The sequence below is a fragment of the Macaca thibetana genome, chromosome 4, assembly GCF_024542745.1.
Source record: "Macaca thibetana thibetana isolate TM-01 chromosome 4, ASM2454274v1, whole genome shotgun sequence".
Classification (NCBI taxonomy): Eukaryota; Metazoa; Chordata; class Mammalia; order Primates; family Cercopithecidae; genus Macaca; species Macaca thibetana.
This window is the reverse complement of record NC_065581.1, coordinates 132660051-132679708: the sequence shown is the minus strand read 5'-3', so window position 1 is coordinate 132679708 and position 19658 is coordinate 132660051. Positions and strand designations below refer to the sequence as shown.

The 19658-nt window shown below is 39.3% G+C and overlaps 1 protein-coding gene across 1 annotated transcript in view; it reads right to left on the bottom strand.

Moving 5' to 3' along the window:
• Positions 1 to 13552: 13552 nt before the first annotated feature.
• The window catches only part of VNN1 (vanin 1), a 36969-nt gene continuing 30863 nt past the window's right edge, over positions 13553 to 19658 (bottom strand). Inside the window, exon 7 of the mRNA XM_050788004.1 lies at positions 13553 to 18731. Coding sequence (XP_050643961.1) covers positions 18549 to 18731 — 183 coding nt within the window. The 3' untranslated portion in view covers positions 13553 to 18548. The remainder of the gene's footprint in view (positions 18732 to 19658) is intronic.

Sequence of the window (19658 nt, the reverse complement as noted above, 5' to 3'; positions counted from 1 at the left end):
TCATTATATTCTACAAACATTTTCTTGCATATACTTATATACAATATTAGCTGTATTAATGGTTGTGTGAATGGAACTGATATTTGATGATGTTAACTTTACTTGGATCTTTACTTACCTCTCATTAGAAGATTATCTGGGCCTTAGAATCTTTATTTGTAAAGTTAGCAGATTGGCATAGATAATCTCCTTGTTTCTTTTATCTCTACTATTCCATCCATCCATTATTTCATTTATTCTCTTACTCATCCATTCAGGAATTATCAAAGAAGTATCTTCTATTCCTAGATGGCAGAGGCAGTGCTCAGTGTTTTGAAAACAATGAACAAGACCAAGTTTCTACCTTCCAGGTCAAATAGTTGACATTCTAATTTTAACCTGCCGTCAAATTCAGATGAGTTTGTCTTGCCCTTCTTGTTCCCCAGCATTCCACATCGTAAGACCCATTTTGCAAAGTCATGCTGCAGGGAGTCTTTTTTAGACTACCTTCCTCCCAGCTTATTTGTGGTCAATCTCTTCAGTTTTTCCCACAGTCTAAATATACTGCAGTCCTCACACCTCTACATATCACTTCAATACAACTATACCACAATTAAACATTTAGAGAGATCATGTGATATGACTTGAATACCCCATGAACCTAAGATATCTGCCCCAACTCATCTTGCCCAATAATAGGCAAGTGTACCCGAAGTTACCTCTTTAGAACAGCTTCTTTGGATTAAGGTATTTTTTTTCTGGAAGTTTTCTTTTAAAATGCGGATATCATATCCCCTGTTGTACTTTATTATAGTGATTGATTGCAGCTGTATCCTTTATTTCACACTTCCCACAGTGCCTTCAGTGTAAAGCAATAAATGAAATAGAAATTCTCTAAGGACTACACCCACTAATATTAACAGATATTTTAGAACGAGTTAGCTTATGACCACAGAGTTTATGGGTAACAAAGTATTAACATAAGAAGAGTTTGGGATAAATTTGGAGCTTGCTGCACTTTTCATTTTTTATTTTTGAAATCAGTCTCAGGTGATTAAGAAGTTTGATGCCTTACAAGTGAAGAGGTTGGTTCCATTGTGGGGATTGGATATCAACACAGGTGTATTTAAAATGCTCTGACTGTTAAAAAGGTACTGAAAGCAGATGCACAGGACAGTGTGTAACTGGCACAAATATTGACTGTTTTCCATGATAATGGAAGAAAAGTAGCATAATCAGCCATCACTACAAAAAAAAATCAAATCCTTACAGATGATGATAAATTGTGAAATGCATAACCAAGGATTAAAATGTTTACTTTTATATTTATAGAGGTTTTGCTTATTACACAAACTAGGAATCAGCAATTTCTAGAAAATAAATATCTTAAGTTTTGCAGGCCACAGATCTGTGATAGCTACTAGACTTTGCCACTGTAACATGAAATAAGTCATAGTCAATAGCAATAGCAAATAAATGAGTGCAGTTGTGTTCCAATAAAACATTATGTATAACAAATAGTTTACTGACCCCGATATAAACTATGGAAAAGATACTACGAGAATTAGGCCGGGCGCGGTGGCTCAAGCCTGTAATCCCAGCACTTTGGGAGGCCGAGACGGGTGGATCACAAGGTCAGGAGATCGAGACCATCCTGGCTAACCCGGTGAAACCCCGTCTCTACTAAAAAATACAAAAAAAAAACTAGCCGGGCGAGGTGGCGGGCGCCTGTAGTCCCAGCTACTCGGGAGGCTGAGGCAGGAGAATGGCGTGAACCCGGGAGGCGGAGCTTGCAGTGAGCTGAGATCCAGCCACTGCACTCCAGCCTGGGTGACAGAGCGAGACCCCGTCTCAAAAAAAAAAAAAAAAAAAAAAAAAAAAAAAAAAGATACTACGAGAATTTCCTACCATCAATCAAATCAACAAGATGGGAATTCAAAGTCATTTTCCTGGTAAGATTCTTCTGTCCATTCTGCTAAAAATACAAAAGACAGCTAGAGGAAAAATACAATTTGCAATATAAAAAAAAAAAGTTGACTGAGGCAAAAATAAGGAAAAAGATATCAGTCTTTACAATTGCATTTGATGCTTACATTTAGGCTTAGCTATTTTCTGCTGGCATAAAAAGAAAACAGTCTTATCTCCACAAAACACTGTATATAAACTTCCTTATAAGCTTACCAGGGATGTAATTGGTTATTTCTTGGAAACTGTTCCAAAAGTGTTTCAGGCTTCAGGAAAATTCTGTTATGAGGGTCGTTACTCTTTCCCATTCATCCCTCAATTTTTTACAGCAAAGTTAGTGAAGATTTTGTCTGACCTCCTTCCACCTCCCCTTTCTTCAGATGCTCTCTTCTTTTCATTGAAGAGTCCATCTTTTCAGGAATACAGTTGCCGGGGCCCCAACGTTTCCGTAGCAAATTGAACATGACCATGCCTAGAGATGTTCACCATTAAAAGTACATAGGCAAGGCCGGGCATGGTGGCTCACGCCTGTAATCCCAACACTTTGGAAGCCTGAGGTGGAAGGATCATGAGGTCAGGAGATAGAGACCATCCTGGCTAACACGGTGAAACCCCGTCTTTACTAAAAATACAAAAAATTAGCCAGGCGTGGTGGCGAGCGCCTGTAGTCCCAGCTTCTGGGGAGGCTGAGCCAGGAGAATGGCGTGAACCAGGGAGGCAGAGCTTGCAGTGAGCCGAGATCGTGCCACTGCACTCCAGCCTGGGTGACAGAGAGAGATTCCGTCTCAAAAAAATAATAATAATAATAATAATACACAGGCAAATCTTGAGGTCTTCAATACATAAAGAAATGTCTCCACATGTGGAATTCGGGGCTGGCAGGAGATACAAAGAATGTGGCTTAAATCCCCTGAAATCAGATTGGCATAGACCTGGCTTTGTTCAGAACTAAGTGCTTCCTGGCATGGGACATGGCATATAGTCAGTTGCACAGTTCTATTCCTATTGTGGATAAAGATGATCCAACAGCACTATCATGACTTTCTAAAAAGCATTCTGAAAGCAGATAAAATTCCCTTTACTCTGATTTTAAAATAATCTTTAGCAAGTAACTTATACGTAATATCAGGTTTCCCAAGTAGTTTTATAACATGAAGGTACTGCTGTTCTGAAATAAGTATATCCGACTGGCTTAGTAGTAAGCAATCAATCACTTTCGGGGTGCTTACTGGATATGGGTCCTGTATTGCATTTTCAAATTTAATCTTCTTGCCAATACTGAGAGTCTGGAAACATTAATCCCATTTTTGTTAGAGAGACTGATGCTCAAGGAAGCTAAGGAATTTGGTAATTATACGCAGGCCTGTCTTCAAAGTTCTATCTCCTTGTGCTGCTATTTTATTTCTCCCATGTGTGTAAATGACTAGACTCATTCTGGTTTATAAATCATCTTTGGTGAGTTCTGTTAATAGTGGCTCAGTCTCACGCTTATAATCCCAGCACTTTGGGAGGCCGAGGTGGGTAGACTATAAGGTAAAGAGATCGAGACCATCCTGGCCAACATGGTGAAACTCCATCTCTACTGAAAATACAAAAATTAACTGGGCATGGTGGCGCATGCCTGTAGTCCCAGCTACTCAGGAGGCTGAGGCAAGAGAATTGTTTGAACACAGGAGGCAGAGGTTGCAGTGAGCGGAGATCACACCACTGCATTCCAGCCTGAGTGACAGAGAGAGACTCTGCCTGGAAAAAAAAAAAAAAAAAATGGCTCAGTTTCTAATAGTCTGATCGTATCTGATGGAATGTAAGAGAAATGATTTTCTGAACGTAAAGTATTGAGAACCAGAACCGAAATAGATTCCCTATGTAATACAACTTTGTAACACTCTATTCCTGACTACAAAGGGTAGTAAATGATATATTTCTTTAAAGATTAAGCTACAATGCAGTTCAGTACTAATAATTATGATGATTACTAGAGAGTGTATAAGTACAGAACATGACAATAATGTCTTCTACTAACCTTGCAAAAGATACGAAACCATCTCTGGGTCAGGAATCAAACAGCTACTGAATTAGTTCACTGTGTAGAGAACTTCATGTAGAACCCTACATTTTAGATAAAATATTATATCAGGGGTGCGTCTATCTAAATAGCTTAGCACATTAAGAGCATTTACATCAAAGTAGTATATTTGGAATAAATATATATAAAAGGTTTATCACAGTCCCTGGAACCCAGTAGAAGCTCAGTAAATAATAGTTAAGGAAGCTAATAATAATATGGAGGCTAAAAAGCAAAGTGGTGCTTCAAAAATTGTGTTCAGTTCAGAGTCCTGAGGACAGACCAATTGTTAGCAGGTCTCATGCATCTCCCAAAGCTCCTTTCAGAAAACAAGTTGACTGATAAATAAACTCATTGTGATACCACCTACTCTGAATTATTACAGAGTAGAGTGTTAGAAGATTGTCTATATATCCATTCGTTGGCAACCAGAAATAGAAGAGCATGTCAACAAGCCACTCAACTTATACATTTCAGGAAGAATATTTTCTCATTCTGAAACATCCCTACGACACTACACCTTGTATGCTAATTTATATTTGAACTTTGAATTTCTTACCCAGATATTATATTTATATGTACCTGTAGAGGGCAGCCTTCTACAAATTTTTGTAAGATGTGGATTTTTAGCCTTCCTTCCTCCTCCCAAAATGCTCCAGAAGGGAGTGACCCAGCATGAAACAAACTTTGCCTTTGCTTGGAAGAAACGAGAACAATCTACAATAGCAGATTTTCCACCATGTGTTACTCAGACCCTTGTTGTGCATCTTGGGAACTCTTGACGGCAGAGCCTGAACATACTGCGTGTGCAAGTGCAGCCTAAGCTTGGCAATTGTCAGTAATAACAAAGTAACAAGTAACAAAGAAGAAGAATAAGCAAGAGGAAGAGAAGGAGGAGGGGAGGAAGGAAGAGGAGGGGGAAAGGAGAGGAGGAGGAGGGAGAGGAAACATGGAAAGAAAATAAGGAAGAGGAAGAGAAGGAAAAAAAAGAAGGAAGGAAGGGGAGGAGGAAGATCTTTGACTAACCCTGTACTAGTCTCTAGGCCAAGGGAATTACATGAAATCCCACGTTTATTCTTACAGTACCTCTAAATAATAGATATTATTTTTAACCATTACTTTACCAAAAAAAAAAAAGGGAACTGAAAATTAAATCAGTTACTACTAAGAAGCAGCTGTAGAATTTGATTCCAGATTTGTCTGACTTGAGTTCTAGCTCCTAACCACTACCAAGAATTTGCAAATAAAAATTAAATCAGGCTAGGTGTGGTGGCTTACATTTGTAATCCCTTCACTTTGGGAGGCCAAGGCCAGTGGATCGCTGGAGCTCAGGAGTTCAAGACCAGCCTGGGCAACATGGTGAAACACCACCTCTATAAAAAATACAAAAATTAGCTGCGTTTTTTGTGGTGTATGCCTATAGTCCCAGCTAGTTGGGAGGATAAGGTGTGAGGATCACTTGAGCCCAGAAAGTCGAGGCTGCAGTGAGCAGTGTTCACACCACTGCACTTCAGCCTGGGTGACAAAGCTAGACCCTGTCTCAAAAAGAAAAAATAATAATAATAATAATTTAAATTAAAGGGTTTCCCATCTCTTTTGCTGATTTCTCTCACAGACCCTTAAAATACCTAGAGAGGGAAACTACATGAGGCTACTACATGAATGAGAACTTTACTTAACACCTGTCTATGAATGAATGGGTAGACTACTATTAATTAAATGCTAAGCAGATGAGACAACATAGTAACATTAATTTCAAAACGTTTTCAAAATAGTATTTGTAATTGTCTTAATCTATAAAAATAGTATAACATTTTATCAGCAGTTTCTGAAGATAATTTCCACATATTTATTTCCAGTAAGATTAAATTATATGTGTGTATTTAGGAAGTTATTGTCAGGCTATCAGATTTTATTTTCTTACAATGCTTTTATAATTCATGTCCACAAAAGCTAGTTTTCCAGTACTAGCTAGGTACACATGACAGCAGGCTTTTGAATTAATTTTTACTAGTATTGAGATAACAAACCCTTGGTTAGTTCTATTTAATGGAGCAAAACAAAATTTTACCAAAAACAGGAAGAAAAAAAGTCAACTGGTTCAAAACCAATTTCATTAAATCAACATCATAATCTATTAAAACAGAATTTCTGATTCTAATATTTTTTATATCTCAAATCAAAGTTTATCCAATCAACATGTCTAGAACGCATACTGTCCAAACATTAACTATTTATCAGATAATCTGCTACCATGGTGACACCTGGGTCCTATTTGCTTTGGCAGGAGTCCAAAGTTTCCAGGAAGTGTGGATGATTAAATAGCTTTTCATACTGATAAGCACCTTTGCTGTATTTCTATAACTGGACCACCAAACAGAATTTCAAAATGGCGAGATTAAAAGAGCTCACTCTTCTGTTTATATATTTTCATTGATCCCTTTAAACTTACTTTCCATGCCAGAAAAATTCTCTTTATGTTGCCAGTCTTCTCCCAATGTCCCAAGGAAAATTCTTATTCTCCACGCCACGTCAACAGACATGATTAATTATTGAGGGGTGACAACGTGTTAGCAGCCCTCATGCTCCGCGCCTCCTCGGCCTCGGCATCCACTTTGGAGGGGCTTGAGGAGCCCTTCAGCTTGCCACTGAACTGTGGGAGCTCCTCTCCGGGCTGGCCGAGACCGGAGCCGGCTCCCTCTGCTTGCCCTGAGGTGTGGAGGGAGAGGCTCCGTGGGAACTGGGGCTGCGCGCGGCGCTCGAGGGCCAGCACGAGTTCCCGCGGGCGCAGGGGCTGGGGGCCCCACACTCGAAGCAGCCAACCGGCCGGCGCTGCAGGCCCAGGGCAGTGACGGGCTAAGCACCCAGGCCAGCAGCTGCGGAGGTTGCCCTGGGTCCCCCAGCAGTGCTGGCCCGCTGGCACTGCACTCAAATTCTCGCCAGTCCTCAGCTGCCTCCCTGTGGGGCAGGGCTTAGGACCTGCAGCCCGCCATATCCGAGCCCCACCCCCTGGTGGTGGGCTGTCACATGGCCGTGGGCTCTCACGTGGCCAGGCCTTCCCGACAAGTGCTGCCCCCTGGCTGGGTCCCCATCAACCAACCAGGAGCTGAGCAGTGCAGCTTGCCTGCAGCCCTGGTGAGGAATCCACTGGGTGAAGCCAGCTGGGCTCCTGAGTCTGGTGAGGACTTGGGGAACTTCTATGTCTAACTAAGGGATCGTAAATGCACCAATCAGCACTCTGTGTCTAGCTCAATGATTGTAAATACACCAATCAGTACTCTGTGTCTAGCTCAAGGTTTGTAAACACACCAATTAGTACTCTGTATCTAACTAACCTAGTGGGGACTTGGAGAACTTTTACGTCTAGCTAGAGGATTATAAATGTACCAATCAGCATGCTGTCAAAATAGACCAATCAGCTCTCTGTAAAATGGACCAATCAGCTCTCTGTAAAATAGACCAATCATCAGGATGTAGGTGGAGTCAGATAAGGGAATAAAAGCAGGCTACCAGCCCGCGGCAACTCGTGTGGGTCATTTTTCCGAAGCGCTATTGTTTTGCTCTTTGCAGTAAATCTTGCTGCCGTTTACTCTTTGGGTCCACGCTGACTTTGTGAGCTGTAACGCTCACCGCAGAGGTGTGCAGCTTCACTCCTGAAGCTACTGAGACCGCATAACCCACCAGAAAGAATGAACAACTCCAGACTTACTGCCTTTAAAAGCTGTAACACTCACCACAAAGGTCTGCAACTTCACTCCTGTTAGTGAGACCTGGAACCTACCAGAAGAAAGAAGCTCCAGAGACATCTGAACGTCTGAAGGAACAAACTCCGGACATACCATCTTTAAGAACTGTACCACTCACCACGAGGGTCTGCTGCTTCATTCTTGAAGTCAGCAAGACCAAGAACCCACCAATTCCGGGCACATTATGATGGCCTTCCACATATATGTTTAAATATTAATTGCGTACTTTCACCTTAACCCTCACACTGCATTGTATCGAATTCTGTGCTGTTAAAGCTAGAAGATTGACTTTGAGGAATGTGGTATGTCTCTCTTAAAAGCTAAGGCTGCAATATAAATTTGGCTTTAATAATCGTTAAACAATAAATCAATATCCAGAACTTAAATAGGCTTGACAATGAGCTCTTCAAGAAGCACAGGGTAGCGTTCAGGTAGTTGCTAGTAAGAAAATACTAGCAACATAAAGTGGTAGGGAAAGCAGTAAGCATGAAGTTAAATTATTTTGGTTTGAGGATTTGATACATATAAGTTAGGAACTTTGAACGTGACACTCTGCTCTCTAATGCAGAATGGAGAAAAATGTGCCTACCTTGTGAAATATGTAAAATGTATGTTTAAAATGTCTTGTAAAAACTATAAAGCATTATAAACAAAGTATTAATAAGGCGAGAAGATAAAGATAAAATTGCCTTCAGATCCATGGAAAGGATAGGGAATGTATAGTCTTATGTTAGCGTTGTCCTTGAAGGAACAGGTGGTATTGGCTTACAATTACCTTTTATCCCAGCTCAACCACTTATTGGCTAACCTTGAGTATATGCATATTACAGATGCATATATTACAATTTATTGGGCTACGTTCCAATAAACCCATAATAAGTTGAAAATATCTTTAAGTCAAGAAAGTATTTAATACACGTAACCTACCAAACATGATAGCTTAGCCTAGCCTACCATAAATATGCTCAGAATACTTAACATTACCCTGTAGTTGGGAAAGATAGTCTAACACAAAGCCTATAATAAAGTGTTGAATATCTCGTGTAATGTATTGAATACACTGTGGAGTATGGTATCAATGTTTTACTGTTGTGATCACGTGGCTGACTGGGAGCTGCGGCTCAGCTCGCTGCCACTGTCCAGCATCATGAGAGAATATCATACCACATATCGCTAGCCCAAGAAAAGATCAAAATTCAAAATTTAAAGTACACTTTCTACTAAATGTATATGACTTTTGCATCATTGTAAGTTGAAAATTTGTAAGTCAAAATGTTATAAGTAGGGGACCATAACCCTTTGCCTCTGTAAGTCTGAATGTTGTGCTTTAGTTTTTTTTATTTTGTAAACAGTTTCAAATTTTTTTTTTTTAGTTTCAGGGGGTACATGTGCAGGGTTGTGACATGGGGTATATTGTGTTACACTGAGGTTTCCAGTACAAATGATCCCATCACCTGGGTGGTGAACATAGCACCCAATAGTTAGCTTTTCAACCCTTGCCCCCTCCCTTCTCTCCCCTCCAGTAGTTCCTGGTGTCTGTGGTTCTCATCTTTATGTCCATGAGTAACCGATATTTAGATCCTATTTATAAGTGAGAACGTGGTATTTGGTTTTCTCTTCTTACTCACTTGGGATAATGGCCTCCAGCTCCTTCCATGTTACTGCATAGGACATGATTTTGTTCTTTTTTATGGGTGCATAGTATTCTGTTGTGTATATGTATCAAGCATTATCCTTTTAAAATGAAATAAATAGTGCTTCCTTAACAAGATTGTTTTGTGTGAGAAAGTTCCTGGTTTTAGTAGGTACTTGAAAAGTGCATGTTATTGTTATACCTCAGCAACACTAAAACACACTACAAGTATATTTAAAACAAACACAATAACTCTTGTTAGGGCCACTACACAGGTGTGGTAGAAGGCACTGAGCAGGGTACTGAGGGGTTGGCCCAGCATGGGAAAAGAGCAGCCATCCTTTTGAGGGTGTGAAAGGTGGAGCTTGCTTTGCTTCCAGAATGTTAGGGCGAGGGGGTCATGGAATACTGTGGGGGCATTTTTGTACTTCACAATTGATCTTTTTCTTTCCTTTTTGCAATGTTGAATATTTTGCAAGACCAGGGGTTTAGAGCCAGTGAGAGCATCCTTCACTACACCAACGGACTCGGGCAACTGGAACCCTCTCCAAGGACTGAGCGCTCTAGGAACCTCAAAGTTCTGTGTTTTTTATTTTTTTAAACTTTTATACAGATGTATTTGTAGAGATAAAAGAAGCTTTTCCTCTCCCTTGTTTTCTCCATTCACTTGAAGGTGAATACTTTTAGCAAAAGAAGGATGAAAATACCACAGCATTTTTTGGGGAAGTTTGGCATTTTTTGAGATAAATAAACAAAAAAGAGTGAATTGAGATGGAGAAAATGTCCTGAGCTGATGCCCACGTTATCTCCTTTCCCTCGCCTCTGCTGGCTCCCTAAGTCTCTGTTGGAGAACGCTTTGAAGCTCTCCTGTCATCACAAAGATGCATTTAGTAAAGAATAAAGAAAAGGACCAAAAGCTGGATGAAGAGTCAGTCTAATGGTACCCCACTGAGCATTCTCTGGTCCCACCTTCTGGGACAAAACCATTCCTCACGAAGGTTCACACTAGGTTATCATGATCATAGACCACATTCCTGAACTCCCGTCAGCTGCTCGGCTGGCCCTTCTATCCTGGTCCTGGCACCTGGGCTCCACTCATCCCAATGTCCTGTCTCAGAACTGCAAGAAAGCCTTATTAGTCTAGTGTGTTCTTGTCTGCACACCACCAGACACGGTGTCCTGTTGATCCTGCAATTATTGAAGATTTGTGGGGTATGAGCCAGACCAGAGAAATCTTCCTCTCTCTAGCCTCTGTGCCCCAAAAATGAACGACTCCAGTAAGCCCAAATTCTCTAAGGTTAAATTGAAACCACAGTCCAGGATTAGGAAAGTTCCAAAGTCTTCACACCTGACTATGGAAATTTGACAAGTACAGTTGACTCTTGAATAATGTGGGTGTTAGGGGTGCCCATCTGTCACAGAGTTAAAAATCCAAATCTAATTTTTGACTCCCCACAGATTTAACTACGAATAGCCTACGGTTGACCAGAAGCATTACCAATAACATAAATGATTGATTAACACATATTGTATATGCACATATTGTATCATTTGCTGTATTCTTACAATAAAGTAAGTTAAAGGAAAAATGGTATTAAGAAAGCCATAAAAAATAGAAAATACAATTGTCTGTCTGAAATGGGGACACCTGCAGCTGTAGACCACAATCTATGGTCCGTATCAAGCAATTCAACTTTTTCTTGTAATGTTGTGACTTTTTTCTGCTTCTTGGAAGCATTTCCACCATCACTAGTGGTACTTCCTATGGGTCCCATGGTGTTACTCAAGGTTTGTGGTATTGCACTAAACACAATGAAAAATACACAAGAACTCCAGAATCACTTTTTGCTGCAATCCCCAATTTACTGAAGAGGAACTGCTCATGCAAAGACGATTATTGTCACAGGGCGTGAAGCAGAGTCTTGCAACACTTGAGCTCACCACAGTAGCAACAGGAAGGGGCAATAACATTTTCACAGTAGTACAATACATAATACTACAGTAAATTTTATGTGGTAATGACTTAATACTTCATCTTTACACATAAAATCTTTACAATGACTTAATACTGCATCTTACATTTCTCTTCATTGCAAATGGGATTATGTACGGTCTGTAAGTGCATGTGTATTCTGATAAATTTTGCCTTTATATAATAGATTTGTATATATTTTATGGCAATAAATGATAAAACGATAACATATATTGTATGCTTTCATGACTTATCTTTTTCTTAATTTTTTCAATATTTCTAGTCTATGGGGTTTGTCTGCAAGATTTTTCAAATTGTCACAGATCTCCAAAATATTTTTCAATATATTTATTGAAAAAATCTACATATAAGTGGATGTGTGCAGTTCAAACCTGCATTGCTCAAGGGTCAACTGTACTGAGCTATGAACAGAAAAAAACTATTACAGACAGATACTCCTGAGATGCTTGGAGGCTGGAGGAGAATGAGATTATCAGCTGGACATCACTGTTGAGCAGAAGTCAGCCCTCTACCACAAGCCAGATGCATTTCCCTATATGAGGGCATTTTCGAAGGCTGGCTTTTGAAGGGATATATAGTCTGTTTCCTGTCTGATAGCACCACACCCAAGCAAACCTTTCTGTCATAGCCCTTTTCTTTCTTTCTTTTTTTTTTTTTTTTTTTTTTTTGAGATGGAGTCTCGCTCTGTCGCCCAGGCTGGAGTGTGACACTGCAAGCTCCGCCTCCCAGGTTCACACCAGTCTCCTGCCTCAGCCTCTTGAGTAGATGGGACTACAGGCACCCGCCACCACGCCCAGCTAATTTTTTTGTATTTTTAGTAGAGACGGGTTTTCACCATGTTAGCCAGGATGGTCTCAATCTCCTGACCTCTTGATCTGCCCACCTCAGCCTCCCAAGGTGTTGGGATTACAGGTGTGAGCCACTGCTCCTAGCCTCTGTCATAGCACTTTTCTAGAAGCAGAAACACAGCTGACTCACATTTTAGTCTGCATCTGTGTCCAAATGTGGTTCCCCAAACATGCTTTGGCCTGTGTGTGTGGCCACCAGTACATGTATATCTGTGTGTGCACATGTTCCCCTGCCTTGCCAATTTAAGAAACTTCATATTTAGTATTTGAAAGTGCCAGATTTTTATTTTATTATGGAGAACTCTCATTAGTTCTCCCCTCCCCTTTTCTTTACTCCTTCCCTCTCATCATTGTTACACGTTAGACCTTGTTACTTTTCCATGACCCTCTCCTTGGATTCACTAAGAACTCTGGATAAATAGTAGATCTCTGCTGGGCATGGTGGTTCATGCCTGTAATCCCGACACTTTGGGAGGCCAAGGCAGGCAGATCACAGTCAGGAGATCGAGACCATCCTGGCTAACATGGTGAAACCCCGTCTCTACTAAAAATACAAAAAATTAGCTGGGTGTGGTGGCACGCGCTTGTAGGCCCAGCTACTCAGGAGGCTGAGGCAGCAGACTCGTTTGAACCCAAGAGGCGGAGGTTGCAGTGAGCCAAGACCATGCCATTGCACTCCAGCCTGGGAGACAGAGCAAGACTCCATCTCACAAAAAAAAAAAAAAAAAAAAAAAAAAAAAAGAAAGAAAGAAAGAAAACACAGTAGATCTCAATTTTTAAGGGTACAGCTTTTGTTTATGTTTAATCTACAAGTTGCCGTGATAAAAATTGTATACACAGTAACAGCATTATAATACAGCACTATTAATTTATATGTGTTTTCCTCGTATTTTAAGATTGGGTTATCATTATCGTCATATTTGAAGTGCTACAGATATTTAGATTTACTAGGTCCCATATTTACTTAGTATTTTTATCCACTAGGTTTCATTTAAATTACACAAACCCCAAATAGGTAAGAATATTATTAGAACATAGATTTGTTTTTGCATTTTCTGTAAACAATAATTCCATTGCACACTAGAGCATGCTGCCTAAGCATTATTATAAGTGTAGGATACTCTCCTCATCTAAGAATTTTACTATCTTTTCAAAAACAAAAATTATGGTGAAAGGTAGGGGTCCAGTTTCATTCTTCTGCATATGGCTAGCCAGTTATCCCAGCACCATTTACTGAATAGAGAGTCCTTTCCCTATTGCTTATTTTTGTCTACTTGGTCAAAAATTATGGTTGTAGGTGTGTGTATTAGACTGTTCTTGGCATTACTATAAAGAAATGCCAGAGACTGGGTAATTTATATGAAAAGAGGTTTTATTGGCTCATGGTTCTGCAGACTGCACAGGAAGCACAGTGCCAGCATCTGCTTCTGGGGAGGCCTTGGGAAGATTTTACTCATGACAGAAGACGAAGCAGGAACAGGCGCTTCACATGGCAAAAGCAGGAGCAAGGGAGAGTAGGTGGACTGCCACACGCTTTTAAATGACCAGATCTTGTGAGAGCTCACTATCGCCAAGAAGTACCAAGCTGTGAAAGCTGCATCCCCATGACCCAAATGCCTCCCACCAGGCCCCCACCTCCAGCATTGGGTATTACAATTCAACGTGAGATTTGGGTGGGGACAAATATACAAACTATATCAGTGTGCAGCTTTATTTCTGAGTTCTCTATTCTGTTCCATTGGTCTGTGTGTCTGTTTTTGTATCAGTACCATGATGTTTTAGTTACTGTGGACTTAATGTAGTTTGAAGTTGGATAACGTGATGCTGCTGCCTTTGTTGGTTTTTGTGTCTTTGTTTTGTTTTTTGCTTACGATTTTGCTTTGGCTCTGGGGGTTCTTTTCTGGTTCACATGAATTATAAAATAGTTTTTCTAATTCTGTGAAAAATAACCTTGGTAGTTTGGTAGAAATAGCACTAATCTGTAGGTTATTTTGTTAAGATGGATTAAAGATTTAAACATAAGACCTGGAAACTACAAGAATCTAGATGAAAACGTAGGAAATGCCATTCTAGGCATCAGCTTTAGAAAAGAATTTATGGCTAAGACCTTAAAAGCAATTGCAACAAAAAAGAAAATTGACAAGTGGAACCTAATTAAACTAATGAGCTTCTGCACAGCAAAAGAAACTATCAACAGAGTAAACAGACAACCTACAGAATGGGAGACAATACCTGCAAACTGCATCTGACCAAAGATCTAATAAAGGTTAATATCCAGAATGTATAAGGAACTTGAATCAACAACAACAAAAAACTCCATTAAAAATGAGCAAAGGACATGAACAGATCCTTCTCAAAAGAAGACATGCAAGTAGTCAAGAAAGATATGAACAAATGCTCAACATTACTCATTTTCAGAGAAATGCAAATCAAAACCACAATGAGATACCATCTCATACCAGTCAGAATAGCTATTATTTAAAAAGTCAAAAATAACAGCTGCTGTTGGGGCTGTGGAGAAAAGGGAGCTCTGTACTGTTGGTGGGAATGTAAATTAGTTCAGCCACTGTGGAAAGCAGTTTGGAGATTTCTCAAAGAATTCAAAACAGAACTACCATCTGATCCAGCAACTGCATTACTAACTATATACCCAAAGGAGAAGAAATTGTTAAAAGACATGTGCGCTCGTATGTTCATGATAGCACTATTCACAATAGCAAAGACATGGAATCAACATAGTTGCCCATCAGTGATGGGTTAGATAAAGAAAATATGGTACATATACACCATAGAATACTACACAGCCATAAAAAAGAACAAAATCATGTATTTTGCAGCAACATGGATGCAGCTGGAGGTCATTATCCTAAGCGAGTTAAGGCAGGAACAGAAAACCAAATACTGCATATTCTCACTTTCAAAGGGAAGCTAAACATTTGGTATACATAAAGATGGCAACAACAGACACTGGGGGCTACTACAGCTGGGAAACAGGGAGAGGGAAAGGGCTGAAAACTACCTATTGGGTGTTATGCTTATCACCTGGGTGACATTTGTACCCCAAACCTCAGCATTACCTAATATACCCATGTAACAAACCTGCACATGTACCCCCTGAATCTAAAATAACCATTGAAATTATTTTTTTTAATAAAAAATAAAAATAAAAGTGACACATTTGGAACACGCCCAGTATAACCACAGGACAGCGAAGCAGAGGAAATTCGAGGTATCAGCTTTCAGTATAAAATCAAAGTGATGTGTTTCAGAACAGCTTTTGACGTTGACTTGATTTTCTAGTTGACTTTTTTAGTGTTCCTCTTGATATTCAGAACATTGTGATTAAGAGTCAGTTTCTTTCACTTTTGTTATATACATATGTATTTATATACTTTTGATATATATTGTATATAAAATAGATTATTAGGAAAAAGAATATTGGTTTCTTCAAAGAATCAATTAGGTAAAGAGGGTAATGTTTTTAAGACCCTTTTTCCTAGTGGTTGCACTTCATGAATTAATAATTCTGGAACTTTTGCTGTTTATTTTATGTTACTTTTTAATGTATGTTCCCCTAAAAAGTAAGCTTCGGAAAAATGAATGCAAAAGTCCCATGGGCTGAGCATGGTGGGTCACGCCTGTAATCCCAGCACTTTGGGAGGCCTAGACAGGCAGATCACCTGAGATAAGATTTCGAGACCAGCCTGACCAACATGGAGAAACCCATCTCTACTAAAAATACAAAATTAGCCAGGCATGGTGGAGCACGCCTGTAATCCCAGCCCGTAATCCCAGCTACTCAGGAGGCTCGGGCAGGAGAATCGCTTGAACCCAGGAGATGGAGGTTGCAGTGAGCTGAGATCGTGCCATTGCATTCCAGCCTGGGCAACAAGAGTGAAACTCTGTCTCAAAAAAAAAAAAAAAAAAAAAAAAAGTCCTTTGTATATATTAAAAGGAGATGGTTTTACCACAAACTGTAGTTAAGGCAAACAGTTAAATTTACTATTGACCAAAAGTAGAGATTATTACATTATTTAATTTAATTATACAACATATAGAAAGTTTTTTAGTGTAGTACTTTTCTAATAGATATGACTATTGGGAGTGTATTTTGAAATACATATCACATACAGCAAAAAGAAAAGGAAAACAATCCTATTTTTAAAATTACATTGCAATATATACATATGTAAATATAAATACATATATTCACTGTGATAGCATCCAGAATGGCCCCCATGAAGCCCCACCTCCTGATATTCTCAACTCTGTTTGTTCTGTCCACATTGTGCCATTGTTGGTCCATGTGACCAATATCGTGTGAAAGAAGAGATGTCACTTCTGTGATTAGGTTTTCAAAGACTGTGGCTTACATCCAAGTTCCCTCGTTCTTTCTCTCATGTGCTTTCTCTCTCAGTATCATTGCTCTAGGAGAAGCCAGATGACATTTTATGAAAGTTTTTCTAGCATCCTACAGAATGGAGGCCTGACAACAACCGTGAGTGAGCTTAGAAACAGATTTTTTCCAGCCCTACCCAAGCCTTGAGATGATGGCAGCCCTGGGGACAAGTTAACTACAACTTTACAAAGGCCCTAATTCAGAACAACTCCACTAAGCCAGTCCCGGATCCTGACCCTCAGAAACTCTATAAGGTAATAAATCTTTGTTGTTTTAAGATATTAGTTTGGGGGCAATTCATTACACCACAAGGGAGACCTACCACAGTTGTCAATGTTGAGCAGAAAAGAAACATTTAGAATTCTTTTGAAGTTTTTAATAATTCAAGCCTATCACCAACACATCAATATGTTTTCTGTTTTACATTGAAATTATATGAGAGTATGGAGACTTGCTCTGTGGATTCCTGTTTCTAAATACATTATGGGTTTTCTTATTTTCTATTAGGTCTTGAAAAAAAGCAAATGTCAGTTAATGTCACCCAAAAGCACAAGGGATTTTACTCAAATATTTCTTGGATGATATAGTACTTTTTAGGAAGAACATCTGCCACAAAAACGTTTGTCTCAAAATGATGTTTTGCTGGCATAGATCACTGCTGCAAGTGCCTTGCTCTCCTGTGCAGAAAGGCATGCTTTGCACAGTGCATGGCTGCTATTGGTGCTATGTAATTGTCCATCATCACAGTACTATGATATTAGTGCTCAGATTCTATTAGTCACTTTGCGAGATGTTTTGGCTTAAATGATGTTCTTTGTTTCACTGAATTGTGTAATGTCAAGAGATTCTGCTGTTACTAAAATAGAACACATAATGCTAGATTAAATACCTAATTTCTTAAAATGGGATTCTCTCATTTTCTAATTCCAGAGGAATTCAATGTTCTAATGGTTTCACTATCAATCCATCAGCAATCCTTCTCTAAGAGTGTCTGTTGGAGTCTTGGGGACCCAGACCAGCTGAATATTCTTACCAGGTAAGCCTTTTGTTGAAGCTTCAGATTATGGTAGAAAACAGTAGTGGTGGAGAGAGGAACAGGAATTGTCTTTGATTCATTTGCCAGGGCTGCCTAACAAAGTACCATGAACTGGGTGACTTAAACAACAGAAATGTATTTCTCACAGTTTTGGAGGCTGGAAATCCAAGGTCAAGGTGTTAGCAGGGTTGGTTTATTCTGAGGGCCTCTCTCCTTAGCTTGTAAAGAGTTGTTTTTCCTTTGTGTCTTCATATGGTCTCCCTTTGAGCCTGTTGTGCCCTACTCACCTCTTCTTTTATGAACACCAGTCATATTGAATTAGGGTCCATCCTAATGACCTTATATTACCTCTTTAAAGACCCTGTCTCCAAATACAATCACATTCTGAGGTACTTCAACATATAAATTTTTGAGAGACATTATTCAAACCACAAGAGAATCAAAATGCATTGATTAGGTGAAAAACTAAAATAGCAAACAAATAAAATCTTTGGAAATTTTCAACAGAGCTGAATAAGTGATACGTATTATAATAAAAGTGGTAACAAGAGCAGCCTTCTTATAAGTAAATTTTATGATAGTTCTGATATGTTTTTTACCCGGTTTTTATTTCTTCTGCATAAAAGATTTGTAATATTTATTTGATATAATTAGCTCACTTCCAAGAAAGACCAATGTTCAAATACAGTTTTTTATAAAATCTACATTAACAGATAATTTATTAAGCTTATATTATCTGGTGTGTGTGTGTGTGTGTTTGTCTAAATAAAGAGAAATCAGTAATTCACTTATACTAGAGAACAATATTAACCCAGAACAATCTTTCTTTTCTTATCCATCATTTTTTAAATTATCCCAAGTAAAAAACAGAAAATGTCAATATTCTACCAAATTAATGAGTATACAATAGGTGCTATAACTATTAGCATTATTCTTCTTGCTTGTGCTTTGAGACCTGATGAAGCATTTGATGCCCAGTCTTTCTCATACAACCTCCCAAACAGAGTTACTGTTAAGACAGGTCCGGATGTTGGCTTCAGACTAAACAAGCGTCCATCAGTTGACACCTGATTAAAACAAAAAAGTAGGCAAAGGCTACATTCAAGTTATACAATCCCATAACTCACTTTAAAAATTTACTATAACAGAATGAAGAAACAAAAATGCTGGCCAAATTCTATTGCATCAGAAAAATTTGAAATGTTGCCGAGTACGAGAAAAATTGGAGCTATGAAACTGGCACTGATTCATTTATTATTGAGATGCCTGTAATCAATATCTTCTGCTTTACTTACCTGTGGAGGCGCCGTAAGAGTTAATAAACACAAACCAGTGGATTTGGCAGTATACAGAAGAGAAACCTAGTCCTCTCAGACAAAATAAATGCTCCCCACAATTGCTCCTCACAATGGCCTGAAGCAATTGACTAAGAGGGGTTTGAACTGAGCATCTGTCATCTCCTGTCTCTTGCTCACTACAACCACCTCATCATTCTGTTGTCCTCCCTCACCCCAGCAGTGGTTTCTACCAAGGACGGGAAGTGAGAGGAGAACTTGCAGGAAGTCAGCGGAAGAATGTGGCTGGGCAGAGCACATGTGCAACAAGGGATTCTTTCTGAACTTTAAAAAGTTTTTGCTTTTTTGCCAACATCAGCCACTGTCGAATTCTCTCTTTTTCAGCTTTTCTTTGTCTCTTTTCCTTCTACCGTCACACAGAGCCTTGACTCACTCGATGAGAGGGACTCCTTTCAACTTCCCTAGGCCGTCATTTCCCAGTATCCTAATGGGCTCCAGTGGGACTGGTTCTGAAACTACTCTCGTTGAATCTTCTTTCTATGTGGAAGACCTTAAACTCCCTATAATCCCCAAAATAAGATATATATCTTTTTATTCTCAAAGACACACTAATTACTATGTTAAGAATTCCCAGTCAAGAAAGCAGCCTGCTCAATGTCCTTCATGATCCCCAAGGACAATCTGGCACTTTCCAAATGG